The sequence below is a fragment of the Streptopelia decaocto genome (genome assembly GCF_964273445.1).
Source record: "Streptopelia decaocto genome assembly, chromosome: Z".
In the NCBI taxonomy this organism is placed as follows: Eukaryota; Metazoa; Chordata; class Aves; order Columbiformes; family Columbidae; genus Streptopelia; species Streptopelia decaocto.
Window position 1 is genome coordinate 73420368 of NC_138657.1, and position 26982 is coordinate 73447349.

Here is a 26982-nt window from a genome sequence, read left to right on the forward strand (position 1 = left end):
AAATTTTGCCTTCAGGAGAGGTCTGAGGAAAGGAGAAGTTTCTGTAATTTTTGTAGTCCTCTTGGACAAAGTAAATGACAAAATCAGGCTATTCCCTGATGGGACTGTTTTCAGTCTTAAGTAGCCTGAGCTTTCCTTTCCTTGAGGCATGGTTAAACTCTTCAGATTATTTTGAGCATTTTCATCGACCAGCACAAAATTCTTTTGTGTAGTTCTGCTCTTTACAAGCTATGGCAGCACAGTCGCCAGGGCTTGTGAGCTATCTTGTCTCAATGCTGAAGCCTTTTCTAAGGGCTTGTTAAAGTGTCTGTATTTTGATTCTACAGGCAAAGCTCCCCCAAACCTGCCCCAAGGTGTGCCACCCTTGTTGCATAACCAGTATATTGTGGGACCTGGAGGACTTCTGCCTGCCTACCCAGTAAGCAATTTAATTGTTCCTGTCCTTGATTGCATAACCCTTGGTGCAAGTGTGTACCAGCCCTGCTGCCAAGGCATTTTTGTTGGCATGTGTTGCACCTAGAATTCTTGTACCAAATGCTGAAGAATATGTGAAATATTCAGTGGAGGTTTACTGTTGATAATAAACTATCAGGTGTTAAGCCCTTTGACTAAAATTAGACCCATGCAGGTTTGTGTTGCTGGAATAGATTTACTATAGTGATGGCTGAAATGTGCCATGTGTCCTGTCTGTCATACTTCAAAAGTCTGCACTTAGCTTTGTGATGTCTGTCCAAGATCGACATGCTTCTGATTATCTGTTTTTTGAATCAGAAACTTTATTCTAATAATCTTTCGGTGTCACACGGAATGTGAGGGGATACCATGGATTGCTTTGTGGTCTAGTCATTAAATCTTATATCCTGCTGTTATCAGAAGTAATGATTGAAGCAAAGAAGGCTGTTGTTCTTACTCCCAAATCTAAATGCCCTAAAGACGTTTCACAAGTTGATGAATGATGCATCTGTGAAAATGGTGTTGAAGATGGGACAGTCAAACTCTCCTCAGAGGACTGCTGTCACCAAGAAACAATGTCAGAGTGACAAGCCATTTTAAGCTTAGCTCTACTTGCCTTTAAGTGCTCTAGTGTGCCATGATGGCACAGTGCGATGTATAGCTGTACACCTTTAAAACAGACTGTCAGACTGTATTAATAGACTCAAATTGTTGGGTATCAGAGAAAAGTGTTATAATTATGTTGTATTTTAATCTGTCTTTAAGCAGATTTATGGTTATGATGATCTCCAGATGCTTCAATCCAGGCTGCCAATGGTAAGTAAATAGCTTAGTTTATTTAATTTTAAACAAGTTGTTTTTGTTGTTGATCATTTATAAAAAACAAATTGTTTCATTTGATGGTGATTAAGAGCTTGTCCTTATGTTCTATATTCTGGCTTTTTTAAGTATCAAAAATCAGTGTGTTTAGTGGTATAAACTCATATAGAGCAACTGTTGCATTGTGCATTTGTCCATCTGCATATTCTGGAAAGAGAAGCAAGTGTACTCTCTGCTTTTGAGCGGAGAAATTTTTAATTGTTGTAATAACGGAATGATATCATGTCAAACCTAGTTGAAATCTGAGTGTGAATGTTTTCTTTTACCAAGAGGTGGGGTTAAACAGGAGGTATACAAAGTGGCAGCCAGGAGGTGCATTGGACATGTTTTGAAGGTTATCACAGGTGGAGATCTTTGTGTATGCATCATGGCAACAAATGCAGGTCAGCTGCAGGAGGGAGAGTGCATGAAGTTTTCTTCCTTACTTAGATCCAGAATGTAAATGGTGTGTGAGAAGCTGAGTTCCCATACAGATAGATTCACAAAGATATGCTTAGTCTAGATTGCAGAAAGGTAAATAGTTTTGTTTTCAGAAAACCAGGATAAGGATCTTGGACTGAAAGTTTGGTAGCATGGAACTGAGAAAAGTCACAGGATTAAGTGATGCTGTGGATCTGTAGGGGCAGAAATGGAGCAATGAGCAGTAATCTGGAAAGGGAGTATCATTGTATGAATGCCATAGTTAAAGCTCCAAGTCAGTACCAGGTCTTCCATTTGGAGTCTGGAGACAATCGGAGTCACATAGTCAGACAGTGAGTACAGGGGTGTCCCAGACAAAACCCTGTCCAGCTGCGCATCCTGATTAAAAAAAAACAATGTTGAGTGCATTAATGAAGAATTTAACTACCTGATGAAAGCATGATTCTTGGAAGAATTGTTGGCTGAGATGAATGGGATTATTTTCAGAACAGCAAAACAACAAAGTATTTGCAGTTCTGGAACCAGGAGAGACATGGTGTGGTGGGTTGACCCTGGCTGAATGCCTGGTGCCCACCAGCCTGCTCTTTGACTCCCCCTCCTCAGCTGGGCAAGAGAGAATTAAAAATATAACAAAAGGCTCGTGGGCTGAAATAAGGACAGGGAGAGATCATTTGCCAGTTAATGTCATGGGCAAAATAGACTTGAGTGGGAAAAATACATTTATTACCCATCAAATCAGAGTAGGATAATGAGAAACCCAAATATTAGAAAGTGTTTCCTCCCATCCCTTCCTTGTTCGCAGGCTCAGTTTCACTCTTGGTTTTCTCTGACTTCTCCCCCTGAGCAGCACAGACTGGCGAGGTGTGGGGATTGCGGTCAGTTCATCAAACATCTCTGCTGCTCCTTCTTCATCACCCTCTTCTCCTGTTCCAGCATGGGGTCCCTCCCACAGGAGACAGTCATCCACTATCTTCTCTAACATGGGTCCTTCCCACGGGCTGCAGTTCTTTATGAACAACCCCAGTGTGCGCTCTTTCCATAGGGCGCAGCCCTTCAGGAACAGACTGCTCCAGCCTGGCTCCCCCGTGGGGTCACAGCCTCCTTCAGGCACATCCACCTGCTCAGGCTGCAGGTGGATATCTGATCCACCGTGGACCTCCATGGCAGCAGGGGCACAGCCGGCCTCAGCATGGTCTGCACCGTGGGCTGCCGGGGAATCTCTGCTCTGGCACCTAGAGCACCTCTTCCTCTTTTTCTTCACTGACCTTGGTGTCTGCAGGGCTGTTTTTCTCACATTCTCATACCTCTATCCTGCTGTAATTGCTCTTGCATGCCTTTTTTCCCCGCTCCTTAAATATGTTATCACAGAGGTGCTACCACTGTCACTTCTCCTTAGCCAGTGGTGAGTCCACCTCTTGGAGCTGCCTGGCATTTGCTCTGTTGAACATAAGGGAAGCTTCTAGCAGCTTATTGGAGAAGCAGCCCCTGTAGCCCCCTCACTACGAAAACTTTTCCATACAAACTCAGTACCCGTGGTTACACTGGCAGGAGTCAAATACTTTTCTGGGAGTGCTGTTCAACTTCTGTGGCCCTACACTTCTGAACTGTTCGCTCAGATTTCTATTTCCCTCTGAGCACGAGTGCTTTTTCATGTAGGTGTATCACAGGGCCAGCCCGGGGCTGGAGCAGGGCATGCCTCTAGGAAATGAGGTTTGGTTCAGAGAGGCCAGGAGATCACAATTCTTGATGTTGTTTAGCAGGTAGTGACAGCAAATATAGAGAAAAAAATAATGGTAATACCTAATCTAAAATAAATAAAGCAAATGGACAAAAATATTTCTTAAATTGACCACTAAGTCCAAGAATAAAGATGAAAAAGAGAAAATACAATGATTCATACCCTCTCTGTGTTGCCCTAGGATACATGGTACTAAAGGGTGCTTTCAGACACACTACAGGAATTCTCATAAAGGTGGCCTGAAGTGGCAGGAATAGTTAAACGCAGTGAGATAGAAGAAATCTCTGCAATGCCTCTCCTACAGGACAGAACCCTGACAGGGCTTTTCCCAAGAGTGAGGCAATAGCTTCCTTGAGAAGGTGCCAAAAAGAAGAGTGGGCAGGGGATGTGTAGAGCCCTGTATGGAGTGGGGCTGGGGTAGATGTTGAGTAGACGGGGCATCCCCTCACCCCAAAGGCTCGTTGCTGTGCTCCTGAGACGACAGACACCAACAAGCTTTTTGCACCAGGTCTTTATTAGGTGTTGAATAAATAGGTGAATAAATAGATCAAAGCCTTGTCCAAATAAATAGAGGAAGGTGTATAAATAGGGGAGCGGTGAGTGGAGGCTGGGGGTGCAGGGCCGTTGTGGCAGCAGCTCTTGCCGTGGGTCAGGGAAGGCGTGAGGATGGAGGTGGTCCAGTGGTGGCGAGGGTGGTCTGCGTGGGGCCGTGCGCGTTGTTGGAGGTGGTTGGTCTAATCTGGGGTGGTGCTGGTGAGGTTGTGGAGGTGCTGGAAACAGTGGTGAGCTTGGAGGCGGACGTGGTCCCAGGCGCAGGCGCTGTGGTTGTGGGTGCACAGGAAGTCCTGGATGTCCCCGAAGTATTTGTCGATGGTGAGCAGCAGGTTGCGGGGTCCTTGTGTTCGGAAGAGCATCCTGTTGGGTGTCAGGCACTGCTGGAGCTGCTGGCTGTGGTGGTGGAGGCTGTTGAGGAGTTGTTCCCGTGCCTGCTTGTGCCAGTGTTGGGGGATGCTGTCGCTGCTGAGGATTTGCAAGAGGTGCTGGAGGATGGTGAGGGCGGCGGCGGGTTGTTGGGAGCGGGGGGTGTTGAGGAGGGTGTCGGGGAAGGAGGGCGCGTGCTGGTGGTGGCAGGGCTGTGTGGGGCTGGGAGCCATGGCGCGGAGGAGCTGGAGGCTGTCCCAGGGGAAGGTGTCGTGGCGGGGCCGCAGGTGGTGGCAGGCGGTGGCGGTGGCGAGAGCCGTGAGGAGGAGCAGGAGCGCCGGGGCGCCGTGCGGCAGGCGGGGCCGTGGGGTGTGGGGCGCAGCCATGGTGGGGCTGTGGGTGCTGCTGGGTGGTGCTGGGCAGGAGCGCGGTCAGGCTGGCTGGTGGTGCGGGTGGGCGCTGTGCTTGGGCTGCCGCTGGCTCGCTGGCTTTATGTGGTGCCGCGGTTTCCCTTCCTGGGTTTCTGATTGCGGCGAGTTTCCGGCCGTGGTTTCCAGCGGTGGCTGGTGGCCGTGGTGGTCTTGGGGAAGTGCGTTGGTGGGGTGTCCGTGTGCGGGGCGGGCGGTGTTGGTGCTTTGCTGCTGGTGTGTTGGGGACAGGTTGGCTGCAGTGGTGGCTGAGCGGGGGACTCGAAAGCGCTGGGGTCGTGGTGACACGTAGTGATGTGTTTGTGGTTTTTCCTTTTCCTCTCGTGAGCACTTGTGCCTGTTGTGTTTCAGTGAATTGCCCTTTCTTTCTTAGTCTCTTTTCCTTGTGTAATGCTCCACTGATTTTTGTGGGTTTTTTAGTTTCTTTTTCCTTTTAATTACATCATTACTGTTCACATTCTGGGGTTTTACGGACGTGTCTCAGGAATCTCAGGAGCTCCCTCTGTCCAGATGTCCTTTGAGAAGGTGGCTGTGGGTCTGGGCACTTGAGCACTGAATGTTTGTTGCTAAAGCATCTGCAATGTCATCGCTTCTCTTTCATCAGTTTCAGCCATGTTGTGATCGGCGATACAAAGTCTTCTGTAAGCTACTGCTCATTGAACAATGAAAGCGTTACTCCCAGAAGTGTTTTACATAGGGTGATTTTCCATTTTCCTTTTGAGAAATATTTCATGGCCAATATCTCTTTAACTGTGCACAGTGCAAGGTCCTCTACTAAAAGTACCATTTTTCCTATTTTAAATATTTGCGTGGTGAAATTCCGTTTTTTGATGTTATGCCTTCATACTACTGGAACTTCTGTATTTTATTATCTGTTCTTATGTTTTTATGTATGTATGTATGTCTTTATTGGAGTTTGGGATTTTTGTGTGTGTTTTTTGTTTTGTTCTGTTTTTGGTTTTTATCAGTGTTCATTCATCATGTGTTTCCTTTGTTTTACCTGTTCTTTGATGGTCTATTTTTTTTTTCAAGGCCCTCAAATAAATGTGGTGCTTAGGGCAGGTGGAGAAAGAGGAGGTTGCTCTTGGCCTTGTCCCATGATGCTTTTGAATGTATCTCCAGCAATGGACATCACACAACCTCCCTGATCCCTCCTGTGGGGTTGTTTTGCCTTCATGGTAGAGATAGTAACAATGTTTTATTCTTTCATGTTGGAAGTAGTTGTGTCCCAGCTTGTGTCAGTACCTCTCCTCCTCTGTGTTTGTACCTGAGGAGGGTTTCCTTTCTTGAGCCACCTCAGAAAAAGCAGAGCCAGTGAGATCCCCCCGGGTGGTGTGAGAGGGTATTTTTGGTTGGAGGGAACATCAGGAGGACTGTAGTACAACCTGGGAGCTGCATCTGGAGGGGTTGTGCCGTTTACCTGAATATATGTGGTGCTGCTTGTTTTCTCGCTCTCCAGCTACATGGGAATTCCCCATGTGTGTTTGCACGGAGCAGTGTCCTTGCGGTGGCGTGGTGGTGAAGATGGTGTGACCGAGCCTGGAGAACAAGCTGCGTGAGGTGTGTTGGAGGAGCCCAGAGCTGCTGAACTTGTGTGTTGTCTTGCTCAGGCTACGTGGGGAGGGCAAAGCACCCGCGGCAGATGTTTTAGGGTGGTGTTTGGAGGGCGAAGGAGCAGCTGGTGCTGGTGGTGCGTGGGTAGTTTTCTTCAGGGGGCATGCTGTGCTGGTGTGTGCGGGTTGGTTTGGACCATGTTGGGTATTGGTGTTTGGGGCATGTTTCTTGTTGTTTTCTAAGGATGTGTTGGGATGAAGAAGGCTCAGGACAACGTGCCCTGTGTAATGAGGCAGGTTCCCATGGGCACTGGTGTGCGAGCACAGGCAGGAGTGTCCTGTTCCATTTGTGGTGGTTTTAGGAGAGCAGTGAGCAGTCCTGGGCATCTCCTGTGTTTCTTAGGGCTTTTTGGACTTTTTGGGGATGTTTGATAACACTGGGGTGGTGTTTCTTGTCCAAACCTACACAGGCCTTGATGTGTCCCCTTCTTGCCTGTTTGAGGTGCACCTTGTCCATAGCACCTCACTGGGCCCAATGTCACTGTGTACTGCAGGGTGAAAATAAACTGTGGCCGATGCTCTCTGTTAACCCCCCACCCTCCCTGCTAAGGAAAGGGAATAGGAGGAAAAGGGAGAGAGATTTGCAAGGTGGAAAAAGTCAAAAACGCTTTACTAACTCTACTAATATATAAAGAACATAATAAGGAATACACAAATCCAACCTTGAATTTCCCGCGCTAGTGCAGTGTTGCTGCAGCAGCTGCAGGGCAGGCACCCGGCTGTCCTGGGCTGGACTCTGCAGTAAAGCGGAACTGGATTCAGGGATGCAGGGTCTGGAGCCAGGCCTCGATAGCGGGCACAACAGAGAAGGTCATGTTCCGATGCCGAACAAGGTCGAAGAGAGTGAGACCCTCATGATCTCCCACTTTTATAGGGTGTATGACGTATTTGGGGCGGAATACTTCGTTGGTCAGTTTTAGTCACTTGTTCTGTTCACCCCTCCTTGCAAATATGACCCTGTCACTTATGGGACGTGGAAAATGTATCAGCAACCTGGCTGCCGTAGCACTAAGTCTAAACCTGGGACTCTTCTGCGTACCATTGTTACCGTTCTCAGCTCCAGAGCAAACAGCATCTTGAAAAACATGCATCCCAATTGGGAAGAGTGCAGTTCCTTAGAGGAACTTGGCTGAAAGGAAAATTCACCAAGAGAGCAAGAGGTCCTGTTTTTAACTAAACCAGGACTCCCAAGCAGTGCTGTGGCATTGCCGAACGGCTGGTTGTGATGGGTGGTGGTTTGGGGGTGGGTTTCATGTGTTGGCAGTGGGAGAGGGCTGGGAAGAGAGGGGGTGGGTGGTGGGCGAGGAGGAGCGCGCAGGGCAGGCATCCTGTGGCCTGGGTGAGCGTGTGCTCCACGGGTCCAGCATCAGCGGGAGATGCCTGTGTGGTTGGAGGCCCATGGTGGGTCCCCAACAGTGTCCTGCTGTCCGGAGCCTTTGGTGGGTCAGGAGGCTTCAGTGGGCCAGGGTGCAGGAGGGAGGCTCATCCCTGCCAGCCTGCAGAGACCTTGTCTTTGCTTGTCAGGTACATGCACGATGACGATCTTTCTCTTCTTTTGCTTATGGAAAAAGGTCTTTATTTTCCACAAGTGAATAAATAAATATGTATATAAATAATATTGATACATAACTCAACAATCAGGAAAGTAAATAAATAAATAAATACATAAATAAATAAATAGATAGAGCTCTGTGATAGATAGTCATTGGCGTGAGAGTCCCAGAGTGTCCACAGGGCCCTTCCCCTCCATCAGGAGAGGTCGCAGTCCAGACGGGCTCCATAACGCCGTGGGTGATAAGTACCACCCGTATCCCCATCGCGCGGCGGCTCTCCATGAGTGTGCGGCACAGCAGGTTCCTCCTCCTTCCGTTCCAGCAGAGGTGGGTGTGCGGCTGTGCTGCAGCCTGGAGCCCCCTGTGCTCACGCCCGTGTGGCCATCGGCTCCTGTCTGGGAGCAGTGGGAGCGGTGCTGAGCGATCCCAGCCTGGGCTGCTGCGGCCTCTGCTCCGTCTGCAGCCGCTGGTGTTGGCTGGGAATGGTCTTTGGGTGCAGGCTGGTTTGGTGGAGGGCAGGAGCTGTTTGGCTCTTCACCTGCCCTAGGAGTTGGTCCATGTGTTGGAAGCAGATGTGAGCTTGGAGGCGGACGTGGTCCCAGGCGCAGGCGCTGTGGTTGTGGGTGTGGAGGAAGTCCTGGATGTCCGTGAAGTATTTGTGGATGGTGAGCCGCAGGTTGCGGGGTCCTTGCCTTTGGAAGAGCATCCTGTTGGGTGTCAGGCACTCCTGGAGGTGGTGGCTGAAGTGGTGGAGGCTGTTGAGGAGGTGTTCCCGTGCCTGGTTGTGCCAGTGTTGGGGGATGCTGTCGCTGCTGAGGATTTGCAAGAGGTGCTGGAGGATGGTGAGGGCGGCGGCGGGTTGTTGGGAGCGGGGGGTGTTGAGGAGGGTGTCGGGGAAGGAGGGCGCGTGCTGGTGGCGGCAGGGCTGTGTGGGGCTGGGAGCCATGGCGCGGAGGAGCTGGAGGCTGTCCCAGGGGAAGGTGTCGTGGCGGGGCCGCAGGTGGTGGCAGGCGGTGGCGGTGGCGAGAGCCGTGAGGAGGAGCAGGAGCGCCGGGGCGCCGTGCGGCAGGCGGGGCCGTGGGGTGTGGGGCGCAGCCATGGTGGGGCTGTGGGTGCTGCTGGGTGGTGCTGGGCAGGAGCGCGGTCAGGCTGGCTGGTGGTGCGGGTGGGCGCTGTGCTTGGGCTGCCGCTGGCTCGCTGGCTTTATGTGGTGCCGCGGTTTCCCTTCCTGGGTTTCTGATTGCGGCGAGTTTCCGGCCGTGGTTTCCAGCGGTGGCTGGTGGCCGTGGTGGTCTTGGGGAAGTGCGTTGGTGGGGTGTCCGTGTGCGGGTCGGGCGGTGTTGGTGCTTTGCTGCTGGTGTGTTGGGGGCAGGTTGGCTGCAGTGGTGGCTGAGCGGGGGACTCGAAAGCGCTGGGGTCATGGTGACACGTAGTGATGTGTTTGTGGTTTTTCCTTTTCCTCTCGTGAGCACTTGTGCCTGTTGTGTTTCACTGAATTTCCCTTTCTTTCTTAGTCTCTTTTCCATGTGTAATACTCCACTTATTTTTGTGGGTTTTTAGTTCCTATAGCATTTTTTTTTCCTTTTAGTTACATCATGACTGTTCACATTCTGGGGTTTTAGGAGATGTGTCTCAGGAATCTCAGGAGCTCTCTCTGTCCAGATGTCCTTTGAGGAGGTGGCTGTGGGTCTGGGCACTTGAGCACTGAATGTTTGTTGCTGAAGCTTCTGCAATGTATTCACTTTCCTTTCCTCAGTGTGAACTTGATTTTGTTCACAGAATCCCAGAATGTGAGGGATTGGAAGGGACCTCAAAAGCTCATCCAGTCCAATGCCCCCATGGAGCAGGAACACCCAGATGAGGTTACAGAGGAAGGCGGCCAGGAGGGTTTGAATGTCTGCAGAGTAGGAGACTCCACAACCTCCCTGGGCAGCCTGTTCCAGTGTCTGTCACCCTCACTGAGCAGAAGTTTCTTCTCAGATTTAAGTGGAACCTCCTGTGTTCCAGTTTGTACCCATTATTCCTTGTCCTGTCGTTGGTTGTCACCGAGAAGAGCCTGGCTCCATCCTCGTGACACTCACCCTTTATATACCTGTAAATATTAATGAGGTCACCCCTCAGTGTCCTCTTCCCCAAGCTAAAGAGCCCCAGCTCCCTCAGCCTTTCCTCAGGAGGGAGATGCTGCACTCTGTTCATCATCTTTGTTGCCCTGCGCTGGACTCTCTCCAGCAGTTCCCTGTCCTTCTGGAACTGAGGGGCCCAAACTGGACACAATATTCCAGATGGCGTCTCACCAGGGCAGAGTAGAGGGGAAGGAGACCTACCGACCGCCCCTTCTAATACAGTCCAGGATGCCATTGGCCTTCCTGGCCACAAGGGCCCAGTGCTGGCTCATGGTCATCCTGCTGTCCACCAGGACCCCCAGGTCCCTTTCCCCTACACTGCTCTCTAATGGATCATTCCCCAACTTCTGCTGGAACCTGGGCTTGTTCCTGCCCAGATGCAAGACTCTTCACTTTCCCTTGTTCTGTCTCATTAAATTTCTCCCCAGCCAACTCTCCAGCCTGTCCAGGTCTCTGGATGGCAGCACAGCCTCTAGCGTGTCAGCCACTCTTCCCAGCTTGGTGTCATCAGCAAACTTGCTGATAGTGCACTCTATTCCCTCGTCCAAATCATTGATGAATATATTGAATAATAGAGGTCCCAGTACTGACCCTTGAGGCACTCCACTAGATCCAGCCCTCCAACTAGACTCCACCTCATTGATCACGACTCTCTGGCTTCTTCGCTTCAGCCAGTTCGCAGTCCACGTCACTACCCAATCATCGAGACCACACTCCCTCAGTTTAGCTGTGAGGCCGCTGTGGCAGAGTGTGTCAAATGCCTTACTCAAGTCAAGGTAGACCACGTCCACGGCTCTGCCATCATCCATCCATCTTGTTATGTCCTCATAAAAGTCAACGAGGTCAGTCAAGCATGACTTCCCTTTGGTGAAGCCATGTTGACTGCCCCTAATGACCCCCTTATCCCTGATATGCCTTGAGATGGCACCAAGGATAAGTCGTTCTATCACCTTGCCAGGGATGGAGGTGAGGCTGACTGGTGTCTAGTTAGCCGGGTCCTCCTTCTTTCCCTTTTGGAAGACAGGAGTGACATTTGCTTTCCTCCAGTCGTCAGGCACCTCTCCCGTCTCCCAAGACTTGGGAAGAAAGAGAAGACACAGAGATAAGAGTTTTTTATCTAAGCTTTGCTAAGCTGTCGCTTATTGAAGAGTAAAAGAGATGCACCCGGAAGTTCTTTATATATGGGGATTTTTCTGTTTTCCTTTTGAGAAGCTTTCATGACCACTGCCATCTTATGCTGCACAGGGGAAGAAGTCCTCTGCCGAAAGTGCAATTGGAATTTTTACTGTTTGCAAGGTGAAATTCCTTTGTTTTCTGTTACACCTTCTGTTATACTACTGCAACTTCTCTTTTTCCCTCTCTGTTTAGTTCTGTTTGTTGCTGAGGTTTGGTTGGTGTGGTTTTTAATTGCTGTACGTGCATCATGTGTTTCCATTGTTTTACCTGTTTTTTCCATGGTCTATTCCATATTGGAGATCACCAAACCAATGTGGTGCTTAGGGCAGGTGTTGTCAGAGGAGGTTGCTCTTGGCCTTGTCCCATGATGCTTTTGAATGTATCTCCAGCAATGGACATCACACAACCTCCCTGATCCCTCCTGTGGGCTTGTTTTGCCTTCATGGTAGAGATAGTAACAATGTTTTATTCTTTCATGTTGGAAGTCCTTGTGTTCCAGCTTGTGTCGGTACCTCTCCTCCTCTGTGTTTGTACCTGAGGAGGGTTTCCTTTCTTGAGCCACCTCAGAAAAAGCAGAGCCAGTGAGATCCCCCCGGGTGGTGTGAGAGGGTATTTTTGGTTGGAGGGAACATCAGGAGGACTGTAGTACAACCTGGGAGCTGCATCTGGAGGGCTTGTGCCGTTTACCTGAATATATGTGGTGCTGCTTGTTTTCTCGCTCTCCAGCTACATGGGAATTCCCCATGTGTGTTTGCACGGAGCAGTGTCCTTGCGGTGGCGTGGTGGTGAAGATGGTGTGACCGAGCCTGGAGAACAAGCTGCGTGAGGTGTGTTGGAGGAGCCCAGAGCTGCTGAACTTGTGTGTTGTCTTGCTCAGGCTACGTGGGGAGGACAAAGCACCCGCGGCAGATGTTTTAGGGTGGTGTTTGGAGGGCGAAGGAGCAGCTGGTGCTGGTGGTGCGTGGGTAGTTTTCTTCAGGGGGCATGCTGTGCTGGTGTGTGCTGGTTGGTTTGGACCATGATGGGTATTGGTGTTTGGGGGATGTTTCTTGTTGTTTTCTAAGGATGTGTTGGGATGAAGAAGGCTCAGGACAACGTGCCCTGTGTAATGAGGCAGGTTCCCATGGGCACTGGTGTGCGAGCACAGGCAGGAGTGTCCTGTTCCAGTTGTGGTTTTAGGAGAGTAGTGAGCAGTCCTGGGCATCTCCTGTGTTTTTGAGGGCTTTTTGGACTTTTTGGGGATGTTTGATAACACTGGGGTGGTGTTTCTTGTCCAAACCTACACAGGCCTTGATGTGTCCCCTTCTTGCCTGTTTGAGGTGCACCTTGTCCATAGCACCTCACTGGGCCCAATGTCACTGTGTACTGCAGGGTGAAAATAAACTGTGGCCGATGCTCTCTGTTAACCCCCCACCCTCCCCGCTAAGGAAAGGGAAGAGGAGGAAAAGGGAGAGAGACTTGCAAGGTGGAAAAAGTTAAAAATGCTTTACTAACGCCACTAATAAATAGAGAAAATAATAAGGAATACACAAATCCAATCTTGAATTTCCCAGGCTAGTGCAGTGTTGCTGTAGCAGCTGCAGGGCAGGCACCCAGAACTCCGGGGCTGGACTCTGCAGTAAAGCGGAACTGGATTTGGGATGCAGGGTCTGGAGCCAGGCCTCGAATCGCAGGCACGACAGGAAGGGTCATGTTCAGATGCCGACCATGTCGAAGAGAGTGAGACCCTCATGATCTCCCACTTTTATAGGGTGTATGACATGTTTGGGGCAGAATACTTTGTTGGTCAGTTTTAGTCACGTGTTCTGTTCACCCTTCCTTGCAAATATGACCCTGTCACTTACGGGACGTGGAAAATAGATCAGCACCTTGGCTCCGTAGCACTAAGTCTAAACCTGGGACTCTTCTGCATACCATTGTTACCGTTATCAGCTCCAGAGCAGAGAGCATCTTGAATAACATGCATCCAAATTGGGAAGAGTGCAGTTCCTTAGAAGAAGTTAAGGAAAAAGAAAAATCCACCAAAAGAGCAAGTGGTCCTGTTTTTAAGAAAAGCAGGATTCCCAAGCAGTGCTGTGGCATTGCCGAACGGCTGGTTGTGATGGGTGGTGGTTTGGGGGTGGGTTTCATGTGTTGGCAGTGGGAGAGGGCTGGGAAGAGAGGGGGTGGGTGGTGGGCGAGGAGGAGCGCGCAGGGCAGGCATCCTGTGGCCTGGGTGAGCGTGTGCTCCACGGGTCCAGCATCAGCGGGAGATGCCTGTGTGGTTGGAGGCCCATGGTGGGTCCCCAACAGTGTCCTGCTGTCCGGAGCCTTTGGTGGGTCAGGAGGCTTCAGTGGGCCAGGGTGCAGGAGGGAGGCTCATCCCTGCCAGCCTGCAGAGACCTTGTCTTTGCTTGTCAGGTACATGCACGATGACGATCTTTCTCTTCTTTTGCTTATGGAAAAAGGTCTTTATTTTCCACAAGTGAATAAATAAATATGTATATAAATAATGTTGATACATAACTCAACAATCAGGAAAGTAAATAAATAAATAAATACGTAAATAAATAAATAGATAGAGCTCTGTCATAGATAGTCATTGGCGTGAGAGTCCCAGAGTGTCCACAGGGCCCTTCCCCTCCATCAGGAGAGGTCGCAGTCCAGACGGGCTCCATAACGCCGTGGGTGATAAGTACCACCCGTATCCCCATCGCGCGGCGGCTCTCCATGAGTGTGCGGCACAGCAGGTTCCTCCTCCTTCCGTTCCAGCAGAGGTGGGTGTGCGGCTGTGCTGCAGCCTGGAGCCCCCTGTGCTCACGCCCGTGTGGCCGTCGGCTCCTGTCTGGGAGCGGTGGGAGCGGTGCTGAGCGATCCCAGCCCGGGCTGCTGCGGCCTCTGCTCCGTCTGCAGCCGCTGGTGTTGGCTGGGAATGGGCGTTGGGTGCAGGCTGGTTTGGTGGAGGGCAGGAGCTGTTTGGCTCTTCACCTGCCCTAGGAGTTGGTCCATGTGTTGGAAGCAGATGTGAGCTTGGAGGCGGACGTGGTCCCAGGCGCAGGCGCTGTGGTTGTGGGTGCGGAGGAAGTCCTGGATGTCCGCGAAGTATTTGTGGACGGTGAGCCGCAGGTTGCGGGGTCCTTGCCTTCGGAAGAGCATCCTGTTGGGTGTCAGGCACTGCTCCAGGTGGTGGCTGAAGTGGTGGAGGCTGTTGAGGAGTTGTTCCCGTGCCTGGTTGTGCCAGTGTTGGGGGATGCTGTCGCTGCTGAGGATTTGCAAGAGGTGCTGGAGGATGGTGAGGGCGGCGGCGGGTTGTTGGGAGCGGGGGGCGTTGAGGAGGGTGTCGGGGAAGGAGGGCGCGTGCTGGTGGTGGCAGGGCTGTGTGGGGCTGGGAGCCATGGCGCGGAGGAGCTGGAGGCTGTCCCAGGGGAAGGTGTCGTGGCGGGGCCGCAGGTGGTGGCAGGCGGTGGCGGTGGCGAGAGCCGTGAGGAGGAGCAGGAGCGCCGGGGCGCCGTGCGGCAGGTGGGGCCGTGGGGTGTGGGGCGCAGCCATGGTGGGGCTGTGGGTGCTGCTGGGTGGTGCTGGGCAGGATCCCTGGCTGGTGGTGCGGGTGGGCGCTGTGCTTGTGCTGCTGCTGTGTCCATGGCTTTATGTGGTGCCATGGCTTTCCTTTCATCATCTAAGCAGAATTTCCCCACTTCCATTTCCAGTTTCGCTTTCTGTTTGCTTTCTCCTCACCGCATTGGTTGTTCTTGTCTCAGTGTGAGCGGGTTGGCCCTGCCCTAGGGAAGAGGAGCTGTTTTTTTCCCAGGGCTGCTGTCGGGGTGCGGGGGGAGCCTGGCTCCGCTGCTGCTGTGGGTCGGGGGGGATGTGAAAGTGCGGCCGAGCCTTTTGTGTCAGCTGTGCTGGGGATGCACTTCAGGGTTTCCTTTCCATCTGTTTTGGGAGCTATGTTGCTTGGTTTTCATTTTCTAGAGTCTTTTCCTACCATCATGTAGTTTTCCTTTTTCATCCTCTGATGCTCCTTGCATAAATGAGCTGATGCATGTTTTCCTTATATTTCTTATTGACTAATATTTTCATGGGGTTTGTTTTTTTTTCTTTATAGCATCTGCAGCTTTGGTGTTGGAAGAATGTTTCCTGCATTCTGCAAATATTCTGCACAATATTTTTGGGTTGCACTTGCTGAGGTGTTCGTGTTCCTTCCTAGAGCAAGGATCTTGCGGTGGTGCTGGTGTAAGAGGGGCTGCTGTGAGTTTTGCGAAAGGTTTTGGAGCAGGGGGAAGGTGTGTGGTGTTTTCGGGGTGGGAGCCTTGGTCTTGTCGGGCAGAGTTGTGTTGGTGGGTGCTGTGCTTGGGGTGCTGGCACTTCCAGGATGATGTGACGTCCCTGGGTGCTGTCACTGCAGGAGGGAGCTGACCTTGGAGGTCCATGGCTGCACCTTGTGTGTGTTGCCTTGGAGCAGTTGGTGCCACAAAGTGTTTTCAAGGAGGATCAAGGAGAGAGCAGCTGAGGGCAGTGAAACCTGGTGGGATGAATCCTGTGAGTGTTGTGCTGTGGTGGGCGGGTACAGCTATTGAGAAGGGACAGGCAGGGTAGGAGCTGGCGCTGGCACTGTGTGTACCGGAGGGGCTGGAGTGCATGGAGCGATTGGCAATGGCAAAGTTGGGACCCTCTGTGTGAGGAATAAGGGTCATCAAGTGAGTCTTCTATAGGCCACCCAACCAGGATGATGACACTGATCAGTTATCCTTTAATGAACTAAGCGAAGAATCCGGGTCCTCATTGGGCCTTCAGGTTGCCAGATGTCAAGTGAGGCTATCACACAGCTGGCACCAACAGGTCCAGAAGATTTCTGAAGCATCTGGACGATAGTGTCTTGTTCTAGGTAGTCAGGGAAGCGACTGGGAAATGCGCCCTCTTAGATTTTATTCTCAGTAACAGAGAAGCTTTTGTAGGAGAAGTGGCAACTGGTGGTGCCCTTGGCCACAGCAGCCATAAATCGGTCAGGTTGAAAATCTTGGCTAATGGGAGGAAAACTGCCATCAAGACCTCAGCTCTAGATACGAGGAGAGCAGAATTTGGGCTGCTCAGTCAGCTACTGAGGAGGATTTCTTGGGAAGAAGCTTTTGAAGGTGTTGGGGTCTGTCAGTGTTGGTCAGTTTTGAAGTACCACCTACTAAAAGTACAAGAGCAGGCAATTCCCAAATGCCAAGAAATGTAGCAGGCGAGGCACAAAGGCAGCTTATTTGAGCAGGGATCTTCAGTTTGGAATTGGATGCGAGAAGGAATTTTATGGTCAGTGGAAGGAAGGTCGGGCGTCATGGGAGCACTGGAGAGATGTTTCTCGCCCCTGTAGGGAGGAAATTTGCACGGCCAGAGCTCAATTAGAAGTGGAGCCGGCCAGTACTGTGAAGGACAATCAAAAGGGCTTTTTAAGATATGTTAATGGCAAAAGGCAAACTAGAAATAACATTGTCCCATTACTCAATGAGCATGGTCACCTTATTAGTTCATTGCTTTCTTTGCCTTGGAATTCAACACCAAAGATGGACTTGGGGGCGCCTGCAGCCCTGGGTTAGAGAACCATGGCTGCATGAAGAATAAACTCCCGATGCATCTGGAACTGGTACAGGATTTCCTGCTGCAGCTGGATGCCTGTAAGGCAAGGTGGCCTGATGTGATTCATCCCAGGGTGCTTAAAGAGCTGGCTGACGTCATAGCGAGATGTCTCTCTGTGATTTTCCAGTGTTCCTGGGAATGTGGAGAGGTCTCAGTTGACTGGAAGCTGGCAAACGTTGTCCCAGTCCAGAAGAATGGCAACAGGGATGACCCTGACAGCTACAGGCCTGTCAGCCTCATTTCTGTTCCTGGCAAAATCATGGAGAAGAATGTTCTGGGAGTTACTGAATATCATCTGAATGACAACACAGTCGTTGGTCAGAGGCAGCACAGGTTCTTGAGTTGAACGTCCTGTTTAACAAACTCATTTTTTTCTGTGACAAGGTTCCCCACCTAGCTGACCAAGGGAAGCCTGTCAATGGGATCTTTCTGGATTTCAGTCAACCCTTTGCTACTGTCTCTCACAGTATCCTCCTGGACAAGATGTCCAGCACCAGCTGGATAAACACACAATGCAGAGGGTGAGCAGTTGGCTGGCAGGCCGGGCTCAAAGGGTTCTACTAAATGGAGTTATGTTGGGCTGGCGACCGGTGGCAAGTGGGTTCCCCTGGGATCCATCTTAGGGCCACGCTCTTCAATGTCTTAATAACTGACTTAGACTCAGGACTTGAGGGATTGCTTAGTACCTTTGCTGATGACACAAAATTGGTAGGAGCTGTTGATGCTCTTGATGGCAGAGGCCCTGCAGAGGGATCTGGATGAACTGTAGACCTGGGCAATCACCAAGCACATTAAGTTCGAAAGGGTCAAGCGCTGGATTTTGCAGCTGGGACACGGCAACTCTGGCTGTACATACAGAATGTGGGGCAAGCTGCTGGAAAGCAGCTCTTCAGAGAGGGATCTGGGGGTTCTGGTTGACAACAAGTTGAACATGAGCCAAGAGGATGTCCTGGCAGCCAGGACGGCTACTGTGTCCTGGGTTGATCCAGCACAGCATTGCCAGCCAGGCAGGGAGGTGCTTGTCCCGCTCTGCTCTGCACTGGTGCGGCCTCACCTGGAGCACTGTGTGCAGGGCTGGGCAGCACAGGATAAAGAAGGTATAAAGGTACTGGAGAGTGTCCAGAAGAGGCTACGAAGTTGGTGAAGGGTTTGGAGAGGAAGCCGTATGAGGAGCGGCTGAGGTCACTGGGTTTGTTCAGGCTGGAGGACACTGAGGAGAGACCTCATGGCGGAGACAGCTTCCTCATTAGGGTAGGAGGAGGGGCAGGCACTGAACTCTTCTTTTTAGAGAAGAGGCAGAACCCAATGACAGAACCTGAGGGAACGTCAGGAAGATCTGCCTAGGGATGTTTTTAGGTTGAACATTAGGAAAAGGTTCTTCAGCCAGAGGGTGGTGGACACGGGAACAGACTCCCCAGGGAGGTGTCCCAGCCCCAAGCCTGACAGTGTTCAAACAGAGACTGGACAATGCCCTCAGACACATGGTGTGAACTCTGGGGTTGTCCTGTGCAGGGACAGCAGTTGGACTCAGTGATCCTTGTGGGTCCTTTTCAACTCTTAACATTCTGTGATTCTATGAAAAAGCCTCCTTGGAGAGGTGTCAAAGAGGAGAGTGGACAGGGGATGTGCAGAGCCCTGTTTGGAGCGGGGCTGGGGCAGGTGTTGAGTGTAGGCAGCTTCCCCTCACCTCAAAGGCTCGTTGCTGTGCTCCTGAGATGACAGACACCAACAAGCTTTTTGCACCAGGTGTTTATTAGGTGTTGAATAAATAGGTGAATAAATAGATAAAATCATTGTCCAAATAAATAGAGGAAGGTATATAAATAGGGGAGCGGTGAGTGGAGGCTGGGGGTGCAGGGCCGTTGTGGCAGCAGCTCTTGCCGTGGGTCAGGGAAGGCGTGAGGATGGAGGTGGGTTGTGGCGGTGGTCCGGCAGTGGTCCAGCGGTGGCGAGGGTGGTCTGCGTGGGGCCGTGGGCGTTGTTGGAGGTGGTTGGTCTAATCTGGGGTGGTGCTGGTGAGGTTGTGGAGGTGCTGGAAGCAGTGGTGAGCTTGGAGGCGGACGTGGTCCCAGGCGCAGGCGCTGTGGTTGTGGGTGCGGAGGAAGTCCTGGATGTCCCCGAAGTATTTGTCGATGGTGAGCAGCAGGTTGCGGGGTCCTTGTGTTCGGAAGAGCATCCTGTTGGGTGTCAGGCACTGCTGGAGCTGCTGGCTGTGGTGGTGGAGGCTGTTGAGGAGGTGTTCCCGTGCCTGGTTGTGCCAGTGTTGGGGGATGCTGTCGCTGCTGAGGATTTGCAAGAGGTGCTGGAGGATGGTGAGGGCGGCGGCGGTTTGTTGGGAGCGGGGGGTGTTGAGGAGGGTGTCGGGGAAGGAGGGCGCGTGCTGGTGGCGGCAGGGCTGTGTGGGGCTGGGAGCCATGGCGCGGAGGAGCTGGAGGCTGTCCCAGGGGAAGGTGTCGTGGCGGGGCCGCAGGTGGTGGCAGGCGGTGGCGGTGGCGAGAGCCGTGAGGAGGAGCAGGAGCGCCGGGGCGCCGTGCGGCAGGCGGGGCCGTGGGGTGTGGGGCGCAGCCATGGTGGGGCTGTGGGTGCTGCTGGGTGGTGCTGGGCAGGAGCGCGGTCAGGCTGGCTGGTGGTGCGGGTGGGCGCTGTGCTTGGGCTGCCGCTGGCTCGCTGGCTTTATGTGGTGCCGCGGTTTCCCTTCCTGGGTTTCTGATTGCGGCGAGTTTCCGGCCGTGGTTTCCAGCGGTGGCTGGTGGCCGTGGTGGTCTTGGGGAAGTGCGTTGGTGGGGTGTCCGTGTGCGGGGCGGGCGGTGTTGGTGCTTTGCTGCTGGTGTGTTGGGGACAGGTTGGCTGCAGTGGTGGCTGAGCGGGGGACTCGAAAGCGCTGGGGTCGTGGTGACACGTAGTGATGTGTTTGTGGTTTTTCCTTTTCCTCTCGTGAGCACTTGTGCCTGTTGTGTTTCACTGAATTTCCCTTTCTTTCTTAGTCTCTTTTCCTTGTGTAATACACCACTTATTTTTGTGGGTTTTTTAGTTTCTATGTCATTCTTTTTCCTTTTAATTACATCATGACTGTTCACATTCTGGGGTTTTACGGACGTGTCTCGGGAATCTCAGGAGCTCCCTCTGTCCAGATGTCCTTTGAGAAGGTGGCTGTGGGTCTGGGCACTTGAGCACTGAATGTTTGTTGCTAAAGCATCTGCAGAGTCATCGCTTCTCTTTCATCAGTTTCAGCCTTGTTGTGATCGGCGATACAAAGTCTTCTGTAAGCTATCGCTCGTTGAACAATGAAGGCGATACTCCCAGAAGTGTTTTACATAGGGTGATTTTCCATTTTCCTTTTGAGAAATATTTCATGGCCACTGTCTCTTTAACTGTGCACAGTGCAAGGTCCTCTACTAAAAGTACCATTTTTCCTATTTTAAATATTTGCGTGTTGAAATTCCATTTTTTTATGTTATGCCTTCATACTACTGGAACTTCTGTATTTTATTAACTGTTTTTATGTATTTATGTATGTATGTATTTATTTATTTGGGTTTTGGTTTTTTTTGGTCTTTTTTTTCTTTTGTTCTCTCTTTGGTTTTTATCACTGTTCATACATCATGCGTTTCCTTTGTTTTACCTGTTCTTTGATGGTGTTTCTTTTTTTTTTTTCGAGGCCCTCAAATGAATGTGGTACTGAGGACAGGTGTTGTCAGAGGAGGTTGCTCTTGGCCTTGTCCCATGATGCTTTTGAATGTATCTCCAGCAATGGACATCACACAACCTCCCTGATCCCTCCTGTGGGCTTGTTTTGCCTTCATGGTAGAGATAGTAACAATGTTTTATTCTTTCATGTTGGAAGTCGTTGTGTTCCAGCTTGTGTCGGTACCTCTCCTCCTCTGTGTTTGTACCTGAGGAGGGTTTCCTTTCTTGAGCCACCTCAGAAAAAGCAGAGCCAGTGAGATCCCCCCGGGTGGTGTGAGAGGGTATTTTTGGTTGGAGGGAACATCAGGAGGATTGTAGTACAACCTGGGAGCTGCATCTGGAGGGCTTGTGCCGTTTACCTGAATATATGTGGTGCTGCTTGTTTTCTCGCTCTCCAGCTACATGGGAATTCCCCATGTGTGTTTGCACGGAGCAGTGTCCTTGCGGTGGCGTGGTGGTGAAGATGGTGTGACCGAGCCTGGAGAACAAGCTGTGTGAGGTGTGTTGGAGGAGCCCAGAGCTGCTGAACTTGTGTGTTGTCTTGCTCAGGCTACGTGGGGAGGACAAAGCACCCTCGGCAGATGTTTTAGGGTGGTGTTTGGAGGGCGAAGGAGCAGCTGGTGCTGGTGGTGCGTGGGTAGTTTTCTTCAGGGGGCATGCTGTGCTGGTGTGTGCTGGTTGGTTTGGACCATATTGGGTATTGGTGTTTGGGGCATGTTTCTTGTTGTTTTCTAAGGATGTGTTGGGATGAAGAAGGCTCAGGACAACGTGCTCTGTGTAATGAGGCAGGTTCCCATGGACACTGGTGTGCGAGCACAGGCAGGAGTGTCCTGTTCCATTTGTGGTGGTTGTAGGAGAGCAGTGAGCAGTCCTGGGCGTCTCCTGTGGTTTTTAGGGCTTTTTGGACTTTTTGGGGATGTTTGATAACACTGGGGTGGTGTTTCTTGTCCAAACCTACACAGGCCTTGATGTGTCCCCTTCTTGCCTGTTTGAGGTGCACCTTGTCCATAGCACCTCACTGGGCCCAATGTCACTGTGTACTGCAGGGTGAAAATAAACTGTGGCAGATGTTCTCTGTTAACCCCCCACCCTCCCCGCTAAGGAACGGGACTAGGAGGAAAAGGGAGAGAGATTTACAAGGTGGAAAAAGTTAAAAACGCTTTACTAACTCTACTAATATATAAAGAACATAATAAGGAATACACAAATCCAATCTTGAATTTCCCAGGCTAGTGCAGCGTTGCTGCAGCAGCTGCAGGGCAGGCACCCGGCTGTCCTGGGCTGGACTCTGCAGTAAAGCGGAACTGGATTTGGGATGCAGGGTCTGGAGCCAGGCCTCAAATTGCTGGCACGACAGGGAGGGTCATGTTCAGATGCCGACCAAGGTCGAAGAGAGTGAGACCCTCATGATCTCCCACTTTTATAGGGTGTATGACGTGTTTGGGGTGGAATACTTCGTTCGTCAGTTTTAGTCACTTGTTCTGTTCACCCCTCCTTGGAAATATGACCCTGTCACTTACGGGATGTGGAAAATAGATCAGCATCTTGGCTGCCGTAGCACTAAGTCTGAACCTGGGACTGTTCTGCATACCATTGTTACCGTTATCAGCTCCAGAGCAGAGAGCATCTTGAATAACATGCATCCAAATTGGGAAGAGTGCAGTTCCTTAGAAGAAGTTAAGGAAAAAGAAAAATCCACCAAAAGAGCAAGTGCTCTTGTTTTTAACAAAACCAGGACTCCCAAGCAGTGCTGAGGCATTGCTGAACGGCTGGTTGTGATGGGTGGTGGTTTGGGGGTGGGTTTCATGTGTTGGCAGTGGGAGAGGGCTGGGAAGAGAGGGGGTGGGTGGTGGGCGAGGAGGAGCGCGCAGGGCAGGCATCCTGTGGTCTGGGTGAGCGTGTGCTCCACGGGTCCAGCATCAGCGGGCCCAGGGTGCAGGAGGGAGGCTCATCCCTGCCAGTCCGTAGAGACCTTGTCTTTGCTTGTCAGGTACATGCACGATGACAACCTTATTTCTTCTTTTCCTTATGAAGAAGGTCTTTATTTTCCACAAGTGAAAAAATAAATATGTATATAAATAATACTGATAGATATATCAAGAAGCAGAAAAGTAAGTAAGTGCAATATATAAATAAATAAAGAAATAAATAAATAGAGCTCTGTGATAAATAGTTGTTGGCGTGAGAGTCCCAGAGTGTCCACAGGGCCCTTCCCCTCCATCAGGAGAGGTCGCAGTCCAGACGGGCTCCATAACGCCGTGGGTGATAAGTACCACCCGTATCCCCATCGCGCGGCGGCTCTCCATGAGTGTGCGGCACAGCAGGTTCCTCCTCCTTCCGTTCCAGCAGAGGTGGGTGTGCGGCTGTGCTGCAGCCTGGAGCCCCCTGTGCTCACGCCCGTGTGGCCGTCGGCTCCTGTCTGGGAGCGATGGGAGCGGTGCTGAGCGATCCCAGCCCGGGCTGCTGCGGCCTCTGCTCCGTCTGCAGCCGCTGGTGTTGGCTGGGAATGGGCGTTGGGTGCAGGCTGGTTTGGTGGAGGGCAGGAGCTGTTTGGCTCTTCACCTGCCCTAGGAGTTGGTCCATGTGTTGGAAGCAGATGTGAGCTTGGAGGCGGACGTGGTCCCAGGCGCAGGCGCTGTGGTTGTGGGTGCGGAGGAAGTCCTGGATGTCCCCGAAGTATTTGTGGATGGTGAGCCGCAGGTTGCGGGGTCCTTGCCTTTTGAAAAGCATCCTGTTGGGTGTCAGGCACTGCTCCAGGTGGTGCCTGAAGTGGTGTAGGCTATTGACGAGTTGTTCCCGTGCCTGGTTGTGCCAGTGCTGGGGGATGCTGTCGCTGCTGAGGATTTGCAAGAGGTGCTGGAGGATGGTGAGGGCGGCGGCGGGTTGTTGGGAGCAGGGGGTGTTGAGGAGGGTGTCGGGGAAGGAGGGCGCGTGCTGGTGGCGGCAGGGCTGTGTGGGGCTGGGAGCCATGGCGCGGAGGAGCTGGAGGCTGTCCCAGGGGAAGGTGTCGTGGCGGGGCCGCAGGTGGTGGCAGGCGGTGGCGGTGGCGAGAGCCGTGAGGAGGAGCAGGAGCGCCGGGGCGCCGTGCGGCAGGCGGGGCCGTGGGGTGTGGGGCGCAGCCATGGTGGGGCTGTGGGTGCTGCTGGGTGGTGCTGGGCAGGATCCCTGGCTGGTGGTGCGGGTGGGCGCTGTGCTTGTGCTGCTGCTGTGTCCATGGCTTTATGTGGTGCCATGGCTTTCCTTTCATCATCTAAGCAGAATTTCCCCACTTCCATTTCCAGTTTCGCTTTCTGTTTGCTTTCTCCTCACCGCATTGGTTGTTCTTGTCTCAGTGTGAGCGGGTTGGCCCTGCCCTAGGGAAGAGGAGCTGTTTTTTTCCCAGGGCTGCTGTCGGGGTGCGGGGGGAGCCTGGCCCCGCTGCTGCTGTGGGTCGGGGGGGATGTGAAAGTGCGGCCGCGCCTTCTGTGTCAGCTGTGCTGGGGATGCACTTCAGGGTTTCCTTTCCATCTGTTTTGGGAGCTATGTTGCTTGGTTTTCATTTTCTAGAGTCTTTTCCTACCATCATGTAGTTTTCCTTTTTCATCCTCTGATGCTATGTGTATATATGAGCTACTGCAGATTTTTCTTGTACTGCTTTTTGAGAAGTATTTTGATATGGTTTGTTTATCTTTTTGTCTATATCATCTGCAGCTTTGCTGGTGTAAGAATTTTTTCTCTTTCTGCAAATATCTTGCAGAATATTTGGGTTGCATTCACTGAGGTGTTTGTGTCCCTTCCGAGAGCAAGAACCTTGTGGTGGTGCTGGTGCACGAGAGGGGCTGCCATGAGTATCTCTACTGTGCTTCTCTTCCATGGAATCCTGGAATGGTTTGGGTAGGGCAGGACCCTTCAGGGTGATGTGATACAAACCTTCAGCAAGGAACAGGGACCTTGTCATCTTGATCAGGATGGTCAGAGCCCCTTCCTGCATGGCCCTGAATGTGTCCAGTGAGAGGGCGTCAGCCACCTCTCTGGGCAAGCTGAGCTGGTGTTTCAGAGCCTTTATGGTAGTAGAAAATGTCTTGCTTGTATCTTGTCTGAATCTGCCCTCATCTAGTGTAAAGCCATTACCCCTTGTCTTATCTCTACAGGGCCTTTTAAAAAGTCTGTCCCCATCCTTCTTCATGGAATCATAGTATCATTTTGGTTGGAAGAGACCCTTCGGATCATTGAGTCCAACCATAACCTAACCCTAGCAATAGACCGTGGCCCTAAGAACATAGTCTGAGCGCTTTTATTATGCCTTGAGGGTTGGTGACTTCACCGCTTCCCTGGGCAGCCTGTTCCAATGCCTGACAATGCTTTCCATGGAGAATTTTTTTCCTAATATCCAATCTAAACCTCCCCTGGTGCAACTTGTGGCCTTTTCCTCCTGTGCTGTCACTTGGTATTTGGGAGAAGAGACCAACCTCCTTTTAGGTAGTTGCAGGGAGCTATAAGGTCTCCCCTCAGCCTCCTGTTCTCCAGGATGAACAGCCCCAGTTCCCTCAGCTGCTCCTCATCAGACTTGTGCTCCAGACCCCTCACCAGCTCCATTGCTCCTCTGTAAACTCTCTCCAGCACCTTAAGGTCTTTCTCATGATGAGGGACCCAGCACTGAACACAGTATTGAAGGTGGGACCCCACCAGAGCCAAGTGAAGGGGGACAATCACTGTGCTGGTCCTGCTGGCCATAATATTCCAGAGACAAGCCAGGATGCTGTTGGCCTTTCTGGCCACCTACGTCACTGCTGGCTCATAATCAGCTGTGTGTTAATCAAGTCTCCCAGGCCTTTTTCCACCAGGCAGCTTTCCAGCCGCTCTTCCCCGAACCTGTAGGACTGCCTGGGGTTTTTGTGACCCAAGTGTGTTACCCGGCACGTTGCCTTGTTGAACCTCATACAACTGGCCTCAGCTGAACAATCCGTCCAGTCCAGATCTTTGTGTATGGCCTGCCTACCCTGCAGAAGATCAACATGCCCAATTTGGTATCATCTGCAGACTTCCTAAGCGTGCAATCAATTCCCTTGTTCATACCATTGATAAAGAGATTAAAGAGAACTGGCCCCAGTACGGAGCACTAGGGAACACCAGTCATGACTGGCAGCCAACTGGATTTGGCTCCGTTCACCACAACTCTTTGGTCCCGGCCCTCCATCCGGTTCTTTATCCATCGCAGAACACCCGTCCAGGCCATGGGCTGCAGCTTCTGCAGAAGCATGGTGTGGGATACGATGTCAAAGGCTTTACTGAAGTGTAAGTACCCAAGATCCAGAGCCTTTCCCTCATCTGCTAGGGGGCTCCCCTTGTCCTAGGCGGAGGTCAGGTTGGAGAAACAGGACCGGCCCTTCCCGAACCCATGTTGACTCAGCCGAGTCACGTGGTTGCCTTGTATGTTCTGTGTGATGTTACTCAGGATGATCTGCTCCATGAGCTTGCCTGGCAATGTGTTTAGGCTGACAGGTCTGTAGTTTGCAGATCCTCCTTCTGGCCCTTCTTGTAGATGGGCATCACATTAGGTAACTTGCAGTCAAGTGGGACCTCTCCAGTTAGCCAAGACTGCTGATAGAAAATGGAAAGTGGCTCAGTGATCCCGTTTACCAGCTCCCATGTATCCCACCTGGGCTCATAGACTTGTGGGTGTCCAGCTGAGGTAGCAGGTCAGTAACCATTTCCCCTTGGATCATTGGGGCTTCATTCTACTCCTCATCCCTGTGTTCTGGCTCAGGGTTCTGAGTACCTGGAGCACAACTGTTGTGAGTATTAAAGACGGAGGCAAAGAAGGCATTTAGTATCTCAGGCTTTCCTTTGTCTTCTGCTACTGTGTTTTGCCCCGCATCCATCAGAGGATGGAGATTCTCTTTAGCCCTCCTCTTGTCGCTGATGGATTTATAGAAACATTTCTTGTTGCCTAGTACACCAGTAGCCAGGCTCTAGGCCTAGTTGGGCTTTGGCCCTTCTGATTTTGTCCCTGCATAACCTCACAGTAGCCTGCTCCTCCTTACAAAGGTTATAAATTCCCTGTTTTATTCCTAAGTTACAGCCTCAGCTCTCTCTTCAGCCAGAGCGGCCTTCTTCCCCGCCGGCTCGCCTTCTGGCATATGGGGACAGCCTGCTCCTGCGCCTCTAAGATTCCCTTCTTGAAGAGTGACCAGCCTTCCTGGACTCCTTTGTCCTTCAGGATTGCTTCCCAAGGGACTGTGCCCAACCAGCCTTCCAAACAGGTCAAAGTCTGCCCTTCGGAACTCAACATTAGCAGTTCTGCTGAACAGCCTGCTAACTTCTCCAAGGATAGAAAACTCAGTAATTTCGTGATCCCTCTGCCCAAGGAGACCTCCAACCAACACATTGCCCACGAGTCCCTCTCTATTTGCA

The 26982-nt window shown here is 51.6% G+C and overlaps 5 protein-coding genes across 8 annotated transcripts in view; 1 reads left to right on the forward strand and 4 right to left on the reverse strand.

Annotated features, from left to right (window-relative positions):
* UBAP2 (ubiquitin associated protein 2) overlaps window positions 1-26982 on the forward strand; it is a 161816-nt gene that overhangs the window by 77809 nt on the left and 57025 nt on the right. For 2 of the 4 annotated variants that reach the window (XM_082074598.1, XM_082074600.1), the window contains exons 20-21: window positions 327-418; window positions 1219-1269. In XM_082074598.1, the coding sequence (XP_081930724.1) occupies window positions 327-418; window positions 1219-1269 (143 nt within the window). The remainder of the gene's footprint in view (window positions 1-326; window positions 419-1218; window positions 1270-26982) is intronic. The other 2 variants (XM_082074599.1, XM_082074601.1) reach the window with 1 other exon arrangement.
* LOC309451448 (interferon-like) lies at window positions 4225-4797 on the reverse strand (the record flags this gene model as incomplete). Its single annotated transcript, XM_082075127.1, has 1 exon — window positions 4225-4797. The coding sequence occupies one exon, from the start codon at window positions 4795-4797 to the stop codon at window positions 4225-4227; it is 573 nt and encodes a 190-aa protein (XP_081931253.1).
* Window positions 14101-14832, reverse strand: LOC309451449 (interferon-like; the record flags this gene model as incomplete). The annotated part of the gene is made up of 1 exon (XM_082075128.1): window positions 14101-14832. The coding sequence occupies one exon, from the start codon at window positions 14830-14832 to the stop codon at window positions 14101-14103; it is 732 nt and encodes a 243-aa protein (XP_081931254.1).
* On the reverse strand, window positions 18899-19471 carry LOC309451450 (interferon-like; the record flags this gene model as incomplete). The annotated part of the gene is made up of 1 exon (XM_082075129.1): window positions 18899-19471. The coding sequence occupies one exon, from the start codon at window positions 19469-19471 to the stop codon at window positions 18899-18901; it is 573 nt and encodes a 190-aa protein (XP_081931255.1).
* On the reverse strand, window positions 22981-23712 carry LOC309451451 (interferon-like; the record flags this gene model as incomplete). The annotated part of the gene is made up of 1 exon (XM_082075130.1): window positions 22981-23712. The coding sequence occupies one exon, from the start codon at window positions 23710-23712 to the stop codon at window positions 22981-22983; it is 732 nt and encodes a 243-aa protein (XP_081931256.1).